The sequence below is a fragment of the Dromiciops gliroides genome, chromosome X, assembly GCF_019393635.1.
Source record: "Dromiciops gliroides isolate mDroGli1 chromosome X, mDroGli1.pri, whole genome shotgun sequence".
Lineage (NCBI taxonomy): Eukaryota > Metazoa > Chordata > Mammalia > Microbiotheria > Microbiotheriidae > Dromiciops > Dromiciops gliroides.
The window spans coordinates 2,587,703-2,601,259 of record NC_057867.1 but is presented as its reverse complement, the minus strand read 5'-3'; the positions used below and the strand labels follow the sequence as shown (position 1 = coordinate 2,601,259).

The 13,557-nt window shown below is 54.4% G+C and overlaps 3 protein-coding genes across 7 annotated transcripts in view; 1 reads left to right on the top strand and 2 right to left on the bottom strand.

The window, feature by feature from the left end:
* The window catches only part of KIF4A (kinesin family member 4A), a 91,905-nt gene extending 90,562 nt beyond the window's left edge, over positions 1–1,343 (bottom strand). Inside the window, exons 1-2 of one of the 2 annotated variants that reach the window (XM_043974584.1) lie at positions 1,210–1,343; positions 64–204 (exon numbers count right to left, since the gene is read on the bottom strand). In XM_043974584.1, the coding sequence (XP_043830519.1) occupies positions 64–186 (123 nt within the window). In that variant the 5' untranslated portion in view covers positions 187–204; positions 1,210–1,343. The other variant, XM_043974585.1, reaches the window with a different exon arrangement.
* Positions 1,344–1,604: 261 nt separating this feature from the next.
* On the top strand, positions 1,605–5,220 carry PDZD11 (PDZ domain containing 11). Of its 4 annotated transcripts, none has more exons than XM_043974184.1 (8): positions 1,606–1,766; positions 2,842–2,900; positions 3,006–3,105; positions 3,790–3,873; positions 4,151–4,207; positions 4,425–4,523; positions 4,690–4,750; positions 4,932–5,220. In XM_043974184.1, exons 3-8 carry the CDS (start codon positions 3,019–3,021, stop codon positions 4,964–4,966), a joined length of 423 nt encoding a protein of 140 aa, XP_043830119.1. In that variant the 5' UTR covers positions 1,606–1,766; positions 2,842–2,900; positions 3,006–3,018; the 3' UTR covers positions 4,967–5,220. The 4 variants fall into 4 exon arrangements, with proteins under 4 accessions (XP_043830120.1, XP_043830119.1, XP_043830117.1 ...); XM_043974182.1 differs by having other exon boundaries at positions 1,630–1,766; positions 2,816–2,900; XM_043974183.1 differs by lacking the exon at positions 1,606–1,766 and adding an exon at positions 2,061–2,171 and having other exon boundaries at positions 2,816–2,900.
* Positions 5,221–8,031: 2,811 nt separating this feature from the next.
* Positions 8,032–11,750, bottom strand: RAB41 (RAB41, member RAS oncogene family). The gene is made up of 8 exons (XM_043974355.1): positions 11,579–11,750; positions 11,291–11,349; positions 11,034–11,087; positions 9,771–9,876; positions 9,552–9,663; positions 9,145–9,238; positions 8,741–8,807; positions 8,032–8,386 (listed from the first exon to the last, which is right to left on the bottom strand). Exons 1-8 carry the CDS (start codon positions 11,733–11,735, stop codon positions 8,304–8,306), a joined length of 732 nt encoding a protein of 243 aa, XP_043830290.1. The 5' UTR covers positions 11,736–11,750; the 3' UTR covers positions 8,032–8,303.
* Positions 11,751–13,557: the final 1,807 nt, after the last annotated feature.

Sequence of the window (13,557 nt, the reverse complement as noted above, 5' to 3'; positions counted from 1 at the left end):
AGGATGAGCCTGGGCAAAGTCATTGGCATCAGGAAACAACCAGCTTCTCCCCCTCCCTCTTACCTGAGGCTCTCCAGGCACAAAGGAAAGGCAGGTATGACAGCCTTCATCCAGTTCCCTGGGGAGAAGTGGGCGGCATCGCAGAGCCACCTTGACTGGGATACCCTTCACTTCATCTTTCGTCATGGTCTTGAAGCTTTGATCCTGTCAGCCAACAAGATGAGGACTGTTGGGGGGTGCCTGCCTTGAGGACCTTCCATTCTTTTCAGCCTCCTCACAACAGCTACAATAGCCTCACTTTTCTCACCTGTTTCCACTCAACAGGTACAATGGCTCCAACCTCTCCAATCTCCTTGGCCTTCTCACAACCACCTTAAACTCCCCAGTTTCTTCACCACTGCAGCTACCGTGCCCCGCGCGCCCCGCGCCCCCACCACTTATCCACGTCGCAATGGCCAAAATCTCCTTAGCTTCCTTATTCCCCCAAATCTCTGCCATTTTTAAACTTTTCAGGACACCAATATCTACTCAGCCTCCTCCCCCAAACCTCTCGACTCTTGTCCTCCAAAAATCTCTCCACTCGTCAGCCACGAAACTTCAGACTTTTCATGATATCAACATTCCCTCCCTGCCTCCTCACCCCGAAAACCTCGGCCTCTCCATGATGTCCTCGTCTTCTTAACCTCCTCCCCCGTTAAACTCTTGTCAGCCTCCTCAGTGTGCCCCCAGACTTCCTCGGCCTCCTCAGCCCAACTCTCCTCTGCCTTCTCCCCCTCAAAATGTCAACACACGCTCAGGCGCCTGAGCTCTCGCAGATCTCCTCCGCGTCCTCCCTCAGGCCCTTCCTCAGCCTATTCGCTGTTCCAAATCGCAGCCCTTCCCCTCCCCTCCCCGCCACGATCGCCTCAGCCTCCCCACCCAACTCTCCCTGGTCTCCTCACGGGAGCCCGAATCTCTTCAGCCTCACCCCCATCTCCTCTTCAATCTCCCCACGACGGCCACAAGGCTCTCGGCGCCCCCCGCCCCGCAGGGCCCCCCCGCCCCGGAGGCCTCCCCCCCCCCCCCGCCCCCAGCCTCGGCCTTCTCCCACTTCGCCACCGGGCCTCGTTCTGTCAGGTTCTCCCCGGCCAGCGCCGCGGTGTCTCCGCTCCCCGCTCCGGGCTACGCCGTCGCTCCCCCAGCACGCGTCCTCCCACCCCAGCGGCTCACCCGCGGGGATCTGGGGTTCTGGGCGCCGAGCTCCTTCCGAGGCCTCCCGGGCCGCGCGTACCCCCACCTCAGTCTTTAACCGCCAAGTTTCAAATCCTCCTGGGCGGTGCCGACCAATCCACTGGCGGACGCGGCGGGGCGGGGCCTCGAGGACGGAGACGAGCCCTGGAGCGCAGGCGCGCGCTCGGCTGTGCCGACCAATCCACGTGCGGAAGGGGCGGGGCGGGGTCTCGAGGACGGAGACGAGTCTTGGAGCGCAGGCGCGCGCCGGGGAGTGCGGGCCAATTTACTTGCGAACGCGGCGGAACGGAGTCTCAGGGGCGGAGGTGAGTCCTGGAGCGCAGGCGCGAGCCCGGATCGGCTCTCGCCCCGCCCTCTCCCGCGCTTAGCCCCGCCCCCTCTGCAACCCGCCCCGCCCAGGGAGAAACCGCGGCTGGGCTGGGCTCTCCCGAGCTCCCCGCCTGCCGGGGTCCTCTTTGCTTCCGCTTCCGGCTCTCAGTCACCGGCACGGGCGCCCGAAAGTCCAAGCTGGCGGTGGCGCCGGAGCCCCAGTCCAGGTGAGGCGGCTGCAGCGCGGGAGGGGGGGGAGGGGGCGGGCCCAGGGGCGGGGGCGTGAGGTCGCGGCCATCTGTCATCGGGTTGGGGGGCGCCGGGGGGAAAGGCAAGAGAAGCCGAGAAGGTTGGTTCGCCCTGGCCAAGGGCCTCTGCATCTCTGCCTCTGCCCCGAGCCGGCCTACACCTATCCCTCCTTGACCCTCTACGTGAGGAGGCGTCGTAGCGAGCCTGGAAGAGCTGGGTCCATGTCCTGTCTTTCACACCTGCTAGTTTGGGACTCTGGGCAAGGAGCTCATTGGCCCCTCCCAAAGTCTTGAAGGGGCACAGAAGGGAAGGGAATACTCATTAAACGCCTCCTAGATGCTAGGCACTCTACAAAAATTTGATCCTCACCACAACCCTGGGAGGTAGGTGCTGCTATGATTCCCATTTTATAGTTGAGGAAATTGAGGCAAATGGAGGTTCAATGACTTGCCCAAGGTCAAGCAGCTAGTAACTTTCTGAGACCCGATTTGAACTCAGGCGATCTTGATTCCAAACCCAACAATCTATCCATTTTGCCACCTAGGTGTCGAGCTTAAAGCCTTGCAAAGCACTTTACAAATATTATCTCATTTTTATCCAACCAACAATCGGTAGAGGGAGTTCTCCATACCAATGAAATCACAGGTCTAGATCAGACATATGGGATATATATGGGATATAATATGGGATGAGATAATGTATAGAAATTGATTGGCAAACTTTAAAGGGCTCAGCAACTCTATTTAACCCTGTTTCTAACCAACGCATCAGACACTGCTGCTGCTACTATACCCCAAGCAAAGGATACCCTGAGAGTGTGTGGTGGTGGTGATGGTGGTGCAGGGGCATAGGTTGGCATCTGGTACCCCTGTAGATAACTGAGGCAGACACAGGTGTCCTTCACTCCCCCCCCACCCCCTTCTTAATCCCAGCCTTCAAGATTTCTCATCTGAGTCAGGCTAACAGCCATGGGGGATTGGGGAGGGGGGGTTGGCTCTGATCACATTGGCATCATGCTGATGCCCAGATTGAACTATGGAATTTTCGAGCAAGAGCTGGAAGGTGCCGCAGAGGAGACAAGAGAGCCAGAGAGAGGCGGTGATTTTCCCAAGGTAGAATTTGAACCCTGGTCCAGAACCAGCACTCTGTCAATCAATTGTGCTCTGCTTTGACTCACCCTTCTGAGCTGAATGCCAGTTTTTGCTTGTACCCTTCAGCCCCTCTCCAGAAATGGAAGGCCAGATTCCTTATGATGATTACCCGGTGGTCTTCCTGCCACCCTATGAGAATCCCCCAGCCTGGATTCCTCCTCATGAGGTGCGTTATTATCCAGTTCTTGTGTGGGGGCAGTGGGGGAATGGGGAGGTTTTGGTGCCTGGAACCTTCCATAAAGGCTTCTTAACCTCCTGCTCTGTCCTTGGTACCTCCGATGTGGAATAGCAAATCTCCAGTGTGTGCCTCTGTTGGGGAGGGCCCTTCTACACAACTCTTTGTTGTTGATCGGTTTCAGTCATGTCTGACTCTGTGATCCCATTTAGAGTTTTCCTGACAAAGATACTGGAAGGGTTTGCCATTTCCTTCTCCAGCTCATGTTATAGATGAGAAAACTGAGGCAAACAGAGTGAAGTGACTCACCCAGGGTCACACAGCCAGGAAGTGTCTGAGGCCAGATTAAACTCGGGAAGATGAGTCTTCCTGATTCCCATTGCTCTCTATCTACTGCACCACCTAGCTGCCCAAACAACTGTAGTTATACTGTACCCTAATTCCTGCCTAACCTGTCCCTTCTAGGGCATTCTAAACATGTAGAGCCCAATGGTTTTCATTCCATCAGGAGAGGACTACCGTTTGCCTGCTCAGCTGGGTGATATAGGTGGCCCTCATTGTGCCAAGTCCATGGCTACTCTCTCTTGTCCTGGCTCCAGAATGATCTGAAAGTAGAACAGAGAGAGGACCCTTGGAAAGGGAGTGTGACTCCTGGGGATGGGCTATGTATTGCAGAGGGTCTACCACCCAGACTACAACAATGAATTGACCCAGTTCCTGCCTCGGACCATCACACTGAAGAAGCCCCCAGGAGCCCAGGTGAGCCTGTGGCACAGCCTTTTCTTATGGCAGGTTTGAGTGGGTATTGCCAAGGGTCTTTGCTGGGAGCTCTGCCCAGAGTTGAAGTTGACATAATCTGAGGCAGGTATTCTTCTTCCCCCAATCCTGGGAGAGCTGAAATACCATCACCACTTATTTTCACTCCTCTCTCTACAAGAGACAAGCAAACTTTACTGTCATCCCTTGATGGGCCTAGATGCTCTTGTCTGTTGTGCTTTCTCAGTTAAATCTCCTTCACTGTGTTCTTTTCTTACAGTTGGGATTTAACATCCGTGGGGGAAAGGCCTCCCAGCTGGGGATCTTTATATCCAAGGTGAGTCAGCAAGGAAGGTGACCTCCTGCATTGTATTTGACCATGATATCTGAAAGTAGAACTCCGGTTGGCTTGGGGCTAGGAGATGGATGCTCTGTTCACAAAGCAACTCTTAACTGATGGCAGACCCATTTCACAGTTTGATCCCCCTAACTGCCAAATCAGCCTCTCCCTATCTGTTTCATGCCCTCTTCCCTACACCAATCCCATCTGACAGGTGATTCCTGACTCAGATGCCCATCGGGCAGGACTACAGGAAGGAGACCAGGTCCTCGCTGTGAATGAAGTGGATTTCCAAGATATTGAGCACAGCAAGGTTTGAGTAGCATGCCTGGGGTATGGTGAAAGACCCCCCCCCCACCCCCACCCCCAAATGAAGAGTAGTGCATGGCCTGTGTTGGTGGGTGGTCATGGCTTGTGTTTGGGGGCGGGGTGGTTGTGGCCTGTGTTTCTCCTTTTTCCTAGCTCCTCCTGCCTTTTAGGCTGTGGAGATCCTGAAGACAGCCCGAGAGATCAGCATGCGAGTCCGCTTCTTCCCCTACAGTATGTATCTGAGTGACAGGCCCTTGACTCTGGAGCTGATAGTCCCTGCTCTGTTTGTAATTGCCAAGGGCCCCGGGTTATAGGACTCTTTAGCAGTAGCAACTGGGAAGAGAGGGGGAGGCCGGCTCTCAGCCCTGAGAGAGCTGTCCCCTGCCTTCCTGGGGGCTCTTCTCATCCCCAGATTACCGTCGCCAAAAGGAGAGGACTGTGCACTAGCCGCTGCACCTTTCCCCTGCTTGTAGAACCCACCTGGAATACCTGGCTGGCTTAGGAAGCACTGAACCAGACCTGAGCCTGCGCTGCCCCAGACTACACTGCACTTTTCCTCATTTTCTGGGGGGGCTGCAGGCCTGGGAAAGGCAAGGAACATTTCCAGGGGGGATCCCCTTCCTTTTTCTGGGCCAGTGTTGATTTGAGACAGGGAGGCTAATGGAAACCTCATCTTCCCCCCTAGCTAAATAAAAGGAAAATCTGGAGTGCTGTTGATGTGGCTCTAGCATTTGGACCAGGCAAGTGCTGGATTCAAAGCAGGGAGCAGAGGTGTAGCACTCAACTCACTGGGCTTAGGAGGGAGGAAAGTCACTCTAGAGACAGCACAGACTCTACCAAGACTTTGGGAGCTTTCCTTTTAGTAGATATCCTTGGGATCCAGGGAGGCGACCTCCGCATTGACAGCTCCATGACAGGCTTCCATTCTGGGAAGATCCAAGGCTTAAGGGGCCTACTCCACTGTTGCTTCCATTCTGGGGATTTCTATGAGGCCTTTTGTAGTTTCCTCAGCATCTGCTAAAGGGAAATGGCTGGCATAAGCTTAGTGGGCTCACATAGACCCCACCCCTCTGGCTTCCCCAAATCAGGGCAGCTTCTTCTGTTATCTCTCCTACCCTGACCCCTGATTCCCTTGTTCTCACAGTAGGAGTCAGATACACGAAAATCCTGGGCATGAACCTGGACAAAAGAGGCAGAGTTGGAAAGGGAAAGGCCAATGGGACACCTCCAAGTTTGGGATCTCCGACAGATTCTTTGTGGTACTCTCCAAGGTAGAAAGACCTCTCAGGTTATAAGCACCAAAAGTACATAAAAACTAGCAAAGACAAGGACATTAACAGCAACATTAGGATAGTTTGCCTCTTAGGTTCCTACTCCCCAGCATATGAATTCACTCTTGGGATCAAGCTGGGGCAGGCGTGTAAGACTGCAATGTTTGGATCCTGTGAGGATCAGCAGGTGCCCAACCAAAATGGGCACCACCCACACCACATTCTAGTGCTAGGGAGGCCAAGTCCGGATGAGCTGCTGGCATTGACCCTGTCTATTGCTTCTGACAGCCAAGCTGGTAAGCCAAACGGGGCAACCCAGAAGAAGTGAGCAGTCTTGCTTGTTAGCCATTTCCCTACTTCCTGTGTCTGGCTAGTGGTCTCTCACCTTATTGTGCTTAGGGACTGGTATTGATGGCCAACAGCCATGCTTACTAGTTATGTGCTGATGAAGTTCATGATCTGACACTTGCCAGGCTAGGAGAATCACTACACAGTTCTTCATAGTGAGGCAATTCCCTATTAGGATGGCATTGGGACAGTTTCTGTCTGTCTGTCTCCCCCCTTCCTGGCCCCCCCCACCCCCGCATCCTTAGATTCCAAAGGACTTGAGACCTAAGGCTGAAAGCCTCTTTTCCAGGTATCCCTATGCCCAGAGACAAGCAAGGGAACTCTGGGTACTCATCCCAGGTTTGGGCAAGAGCCTCTGCTCCCAGTATGCCCCATTTGTAGGTTGAGCATCACCTCTCCTCCTGAATGACCCAGCTCTTTGGGAATTCCCCTACTTATAGGGCCTGGACCTGTCTTCACAAGCAGAATAGCCCAAATTCCAATGTTGCTGATTTGATTGGTATCAAAGGTTTCCAGCACACTAAAATTCCAGTGATTTTTGCAGAGTGTTTGTGGTAGTGGAGCATGTTATATATTGTTTCCATTGGAACAACTTCAATGTCAATTTGGCACTGAAGGTTTGTGATTGAGGAGACAAAGTAAGCTCCTCCCCACCAGGGGGCACTGGTAAGCAAAGCCCTAGCCCATAGCTTCATCCTTAAGCAGTATCTGCCCCTTTGGGGAGCCACCAGCCCAGAACCCAGGGAAGGAATATCTGTACCTCCCTGGGGTAGGGTCAACTCTGCCTAGGTACCAGCCTCCTTGAAGGTTCTGGGCACCAAGGCTACTCATTGTCTGGCCAGGACTGCCACATGCTGATTGGTTGTACCTCTGAGGTCAACAGAGTGGGGGTGGTGATTCTAGAGCTGCTTAGACCCGAGGAATCTGGATCTTTTGGACAGCGGAAGGGGTCTGGCCAGGCTGCATCCAGAAGCCCGTGCCGCCCTTGCTGGATTTGTTGTGCCAGTCTCCTTCACGCTGCTATGGATGGCTCGGAAAACTGGCTCGTCGGGAAGCTCTACGGACTCCGTGGGAGGAGAAAAGGCTTAGACCTAGTTTATTTGGGAGTGAGCTGCCCGCACACACTGGACAGGGAGGTCGGAGGGTTAGGACAATTAGGTCAGGCCGTGGGCAGATCAGCCGAGGAGAGGTCAAAGCCAAGAGAGAAGCTGGATGGCCAGCGGGACGGAGCACCATCCCCGTCGTGTTAAAGCCCCTCAGCCCAGACTCCGTCTGTCTGTCACTATGAGGCAGTCGATCTCTCTGTTCTAGAAAATCTGTCCCTGCCCTTCACCTATAGCTGCTGGGTCCGAGAGGAAACCTATGGAATGCCCCTATGGAGAGCGCCGCAGGGGCAGCCGATTGGCTGAGCCTCGATGGCTCGCTCCTATTGATCACACCGACGGGGCCGTCTCTGCGGCTCCTTGGTGATTGGCCGCTCTGAAAAGCCACGGGTTGCCAGGAAGGGGTGGTTCTATCACCCAGAGTCCTCCGTACTTTGTTGGATCGCTCCCCGCCCCAACTGCCGCCCCCGCGCCCCTACCCCGGGGGCGTCTGTAAAGTTCCACGCACTCCGCAGTTGGGGGGAAGGGGAAATGGGGAGGGGTTGCTCAGAGCTCCCTCGGCCGTCGTCCCCGTGGGCAAGGCCCTCAGAAAAGGGGGGGTGGGCGGCCTCGAGGGAGAGAGACGTGACGGGAATGGGGGAGCGGGGGCGAAGACAAGCCTTTTATTAAAGAAGTGAGTGGAACAGGGAGGATCTGGGCAAGTCGGGCAGCCCAGGGCCGAGGGGTGATCAAGACCCCCCCCCACCCCGACGTGGAGGGAAGGCCGGAGGCCATCCGGACTAGGCTGGGAAGGGGCCGCTGGGGACCGGCCTCCGGAGAGTCCAGCCCCGCACCCCGGCCTCCTCGGCGGGGTGAAACTGGCCAAGTGTCCGCGGGCTCCAGCCTCCCTACAGGCCGGGAAAGGGAGGCGAGGGACGGAGTGGGATGAGGGAGGGAGCCTCGGATGGGGGGGGGGGGCAAAACTGGAAGCGCAAAGCCCAAATCCAGTGACTCGATCCCGCCTGCGGTGAGGTGGCGGGGGCTGGCTATCCGAGGAGGAGCCAGTGGAGCGGGGCCAGACCCTCAGCAGTAGCAGCGGCCGCCGCCGCCGCCGCCGATGTCCTCCTCCGAGTCGTCATCGGACTTCTCCAGGATGATCTCCACCACTGGGGAGGGGTTAAGGAAGTTCGAGAGCAATGGGGGGGGGGGGGCGCGGGGGAAGTGGAGGGGAGGTTCAATGAAACAAACTGGACCGTGTGTGTGTGTGTGTGTGTGTGTGTGTGTGTGTGTGTTTGGGGCGGGGGAGGGTGTGTTAGAGGAAGGTGGGGGTGGGAGAGGGGAACCATGCAGGCCACTCCTCAGGGCTAGAGTGAGTAGTCAGTTCTATTTTCTCCTCTTCCCTTGGTGCCAAAACTCTGATCTTTTCAGCTCCCAGCCCCTGACCAAGGAACCTTATGCTCTTCCCTGCCCCCACTCCCTCCCTCCCTGGCCCCTCTCTGGGCGGCTGGGAAACAGGATACTTTCACACTGGCTTTCATCCGAGACACTATTCATGAAAGGAAGTGCAGTAGCCACTCTCCGGAAGAGCTAGGGATACACACACACACACATATATATACATATATATGTACATACATATATGCATATGTGTGTGATTGGATTTGGTTTCTGGGGTGTATGTGTGTGCTCGTGTCAGGGCTGACACGGGGGAGGGTGGGGAGGGAATCTCCAGGACAGTCTGTGGACCCAATGACACTCCTTGTCCTTGTCCTCATAGAAGAATGGGATAGTTTAAGGGCTTTGTTTCCATGTGGGACAGTATAGCCAACTGAGCTTTCTCCTTTTCTCTAAGACAGTCAACACCACGCTGCTAAGGGTGGGCTGAAGTGGGCATGCCATCCAGGGAAGGAGAGCCAGGCGTTACCTGTTTGACATTGTGGCCAGTTTTGGCACTAGTCTCAATAAACATGACATTCATTTCCCTGGCTCTTTGTCTCCCCTCCTCTGATGTAACTTGCCTGGACAGAGCAGAGAGGGATGGGTTCAGATAGGGAAGTACAGTTGACCCCTTTTGCCCCAGGAATGATTTTTTCCAAGATAGTCACGAACAGAGGGCCCACGGATTTCTCAACAAGAAGCCTGTAAGGCAGCCACCTAAACCAACTATCCCTGCCTCTCAGCTTACCTTGGGCTGAGAGCCCCAGAAGCACTAGCCCCAAGACTGTGACAACTTTCCCCCGGCTCCTCCCAGCACAGCTGGCTTTTCTAGAGCCCAAGGTACCACTGGCTGACCCAGGAGAGACCCCAAGACTCTGCCCTTGAGTCTCTCACCTTTTGTGGCCCAGGTCATTCTTGTTCCCTACCAACATGATGATGATGTCCCCACCTCGTTCTGCCCGAACATCTTCTATCCACTTGCTTGTCTGGCAGAAGGTGCTGAAATCTATAGAGAAAAGATATGGAGAGACCAAGATTCTCAGGAAAATAGTTTCCTCCCATCCCTTTTCCCACTTTCCAAACCAGAAATTCATGAAATCCCAGAGTACCCACTTGTAACATCATAAACAATAACAGCAACAGTGGAATCACGGATGTAGCTGGGAATAAGGCTGCGGAAACGCTCCTGGCCAGCAGTATCCCATAGCTGCAGCCTGACCTGCAGAGAACATTCATCATCAGTGTTATACTAATCAAAGTCCCCAAAGGCTAAGCATCTTATACAACTAGACAGAATCAACATTCATTTGGAGGAACACAAGATCTAATAGCTCAAGGGAAATAATGAAACAACTAGGGATGAAGGGGGCCTTTTAGTGCCAGATCTCCAACTTCACTGTACAGTAGCAATAAAAACGCTTTGGTGCTGGTTAAAATGTTAAACAGTAGATCAGTGAAACCCACTAGATAAGCCCGACCCAGAAATGATCTCACCGTGTTTGATAAACCTGAGAACACAAACTACTGGGGGAAAGGATTCTGTATTCAACAAGAATGGCTGAGAAAACTGGAAAGCACTTGGCAGAATTAAGTTTAGACCAGCATCTTTATAGAACAAAAACCTCCAAATGAATATTTGACTTAAGTATGAATGGTGATGCCATTTTTTTAATTAGAAGGGAATGGAGGGGGGACGGCTAGGTGGCGAAGTGGATTAAAGCACCGGCCCTGGATTCAGGAGTACCTGAGTTCAAATCCAGCCTCAGACACTTGATACTTACTAGCTGTGTGACCCTGGGCAAGTCATTTAATCTTCATTGCCCCACCCCACCCCCACCCCCCAAAAAGAGAGAGCGAGAATGGAAGGAGGTGTCTTGTACAACTATGGCTTGGAGGAGAATTCTTAACCAAGAGAGATCATTGAGGTGATCAAAAAAGGTAAGGTAGACAACTTCAGTTACAAATTTAAACACTTTTGTTTGAACAGAATGCAGCTAGGAAGGAATACTGTCATGTGGGGGGGGCAGGGAGAGGGTAGGGAACCTCTGCATCAAATATCTCTGACCAAAGTTTGATATCCAAGATATATGGGGAATTGGCAAATATATCAGACTCTATCTGGAAGGCTCTATTGAAATGCTATTCATAAGCCCTAGGAACTGGAGAAGTCAGGAAACTCATGGCATGGAGGGGTAGAAACTTGAGGGTCTGAGGCTTACGTATCCTACATTTAGAATCAGAAAACCCGGTGTACTGTGTGACATTGGGCAAGTCCCTTCCCCTCTCTGGACCTCAGTTTTTTTCATTGTACCATGAAAGAGTTGGCCGAGATAACAGGACAGTCTTAGGCTGCCTTTTAAACTTTTGATCACTTACTGAACGATCCTCCAAGTACATGGTCTTAGACAAGAAATCGATCCCAATAGTTGCCTGAGAGAGAGAGAGAGAGAGAGAGTGCCCCAGGGGCCAGGTGTTGGAACTAGGTGTACCAGGTGACCCTTCCCACACCACCCAAAAGGAAGGGCCAGCTAGCTGCTCAACCTAGGAGTGTCTTCCAAGTCCCCGTTGCCACCCTGAAGGAGTCCAAGAGGGGAAGAAAGGGCCCAGCTTCCCCCCAGCCGGTATTCTCTCACCTGGTAGGTGTTGTCGAAGCTGTCATACACAAATCGGGTGATGAGTGAAGTCTTCCCTACTGTGGGCGAGAGGAGCAGCTGGGCTTTGTGTGAAGGAGCCGGTGCCTCCCCCCTCCACAGCTCCCTCCCTCTTTGCCCTGACCCCTTCCACGGTTCCAGTCCTTCACCCCTCTCCCTCCCTGCCATCACTACCACCCTCCCTGCCCCCTGCCAGTCCCAGCCGCCCCGAGCCCCTGCCCTGCGCCCTGGCCGCCCTCCACCCCCCCACCCCCCACCCCCGCAGCGAACCACTCTGCTCGCCCAGGAAGACCAGCTTGAACTTGCGCGACTCCGCGCTAAAGTCGTAGAAAGTGTCGGGGCTAGCGGGCGCGTCGCGGCTGCTCGGGTCCGAGTGCATATCGGCCGGGGCCTGCTCCAGAGGCGGGTCCCAGGAGACCGTGGCCATGATCAATCCCTTCAGTCCCCGCAGCTCAGGTGGCGACTGAGAAGGACAAGGGTTAGGGAGGGAATGAGCTTTCGGGAGCCCAGCTGGGGGCCTTGGCCACGCCCCCTGCGGGCGCCCCGCACGTGCCAGCCTTCGCCCGGGGGGCGGAGTGTGCCTGACAAACTGTCCGGCCCCGAGGAAAGGGAACAGTCAGGTGCTTCCCAGCCCTCCAGACTTGGGCTAGCCCCTCCCCTCCTCCGGACCCCTGTCCCTCCTCTATCCTGTGCGGGCCTGGAGCCGGAATGCCTCAGCGCCCCGCCAGGTGCACCATCCTATGTTCATCAGTGCCTCCGCCTCCCTATACCTCACCTTCTACCTCTGTCCCTGAGGGTCTCCAAGGGCAGGAGGCTCCTTACACTTTTGTCCTCGAATTCACAAGACGCTGTGACTGAAGGACCAAAGCAGGAAAGGAAGTGAGGGGCCGTCTTGCCTAGCTAGCCCCTCATTTCACGGAGAAAGCAGAGAGAGCCATTAGCCCAGGGCGAGCCATTAGCCCTGGGTTTCGTGACAAGAACCTAAGATCTGAACCCCGATCTGCCTGCAAATCCGACCCATTTTGTCCCGCAGGCTTCTACTCCCTTCCTCCCATCCCAATCCAGTCTTGGCCTCAGGACTGGCGTGCATCGGATGGTCTCGAAGGTTCTAGGCATCCTGTGAGCCTCCCTGAGCCTCAGTCCCTCTCCCAAACACAGCGGAGGGTAGAGGAAGTTGGGCTAGACGGGTCTCCGAAGACTCTGCTTCCTCTGACCCCTTCTCAACCCTCTGGAACCCCTAGAGGGGACACAGGAGATTCAGGTGCCATGGGGAGTGACTTGCTAAGGTTACACAGATAGGAAGTGTGGGAGGCAGACTTGAAACCAGAGCCTCCAGACTCCAAGGCCAGGGTCCTTGTTGTGTGTGTCACACTCCTTTTCAGAATCGCAGTTGAACCATTACTTGGAGGCCCCCAAACCCAACCTGTACTTGACCAAGAATTCCTTTCACTGTGGTCATCCACCCTCCCACAAGGGGGAACCCCCATTCCACTGGGGATGCCCCTCATTGTCAGGAAGTTGACCTGAGCCTGAATCTGCTCTTCTTTCTGAAGCTCCCCCATTTACTCCTTGCTGGATGCTCTAAGGCTGCCCACATAGGCTTGGGTGGAGGGCTCCATTTGGCTCTCCTGAGCTGGATTCCATTCAGTGGTCCCCATTTCTACCACTGCTCAATGTCCTGCCAGTTTAGAAGTCAGAAGCGGCGGTTGGGAAGTTAGGCTCTCTCTTGGTTTAGCGGGAGGGCAAGGCAGCTATCTAGCCATGTGTACACTGCCTCGTTCTGACCTCAAACTCTCAGGTCCAAGTTCATGTGAATTTTCTGCTTTGTTTTTGTTTGTTTTGAGTGGCAATGAGGGTTAAGTGACTTGCCCAGGGTCACAAGGCTAGTAAGTGTCAAGTGTCTGAGGCCGGATTTGAACTCAGGTACTCCTGAATCCAGGGCCGGTGCTTTATCCACTGCGCCACCTAGCTGCCCCCTCATGTGAATTTTCTAATGGCGACTACCTTGATTTCCTACTAAAAATCGACAGCCCCCCACTACACACTGAATTCCTTCCATTCCTTAATTACCATTAAGACTAAAGAGCCATCATCATCATCATCTATTTTTTTTTTTGGTGAGGCAATTGGGGTTAAGTGACTTGCCCAGGGTCACAGTGTTAAATATCAGAGGCCGGATTTGAACTTAGGTCCTCCTGAATCCAGGGTCGGTGCCTTATCCACATCATCTATTTTGCCAAAACAGCCTC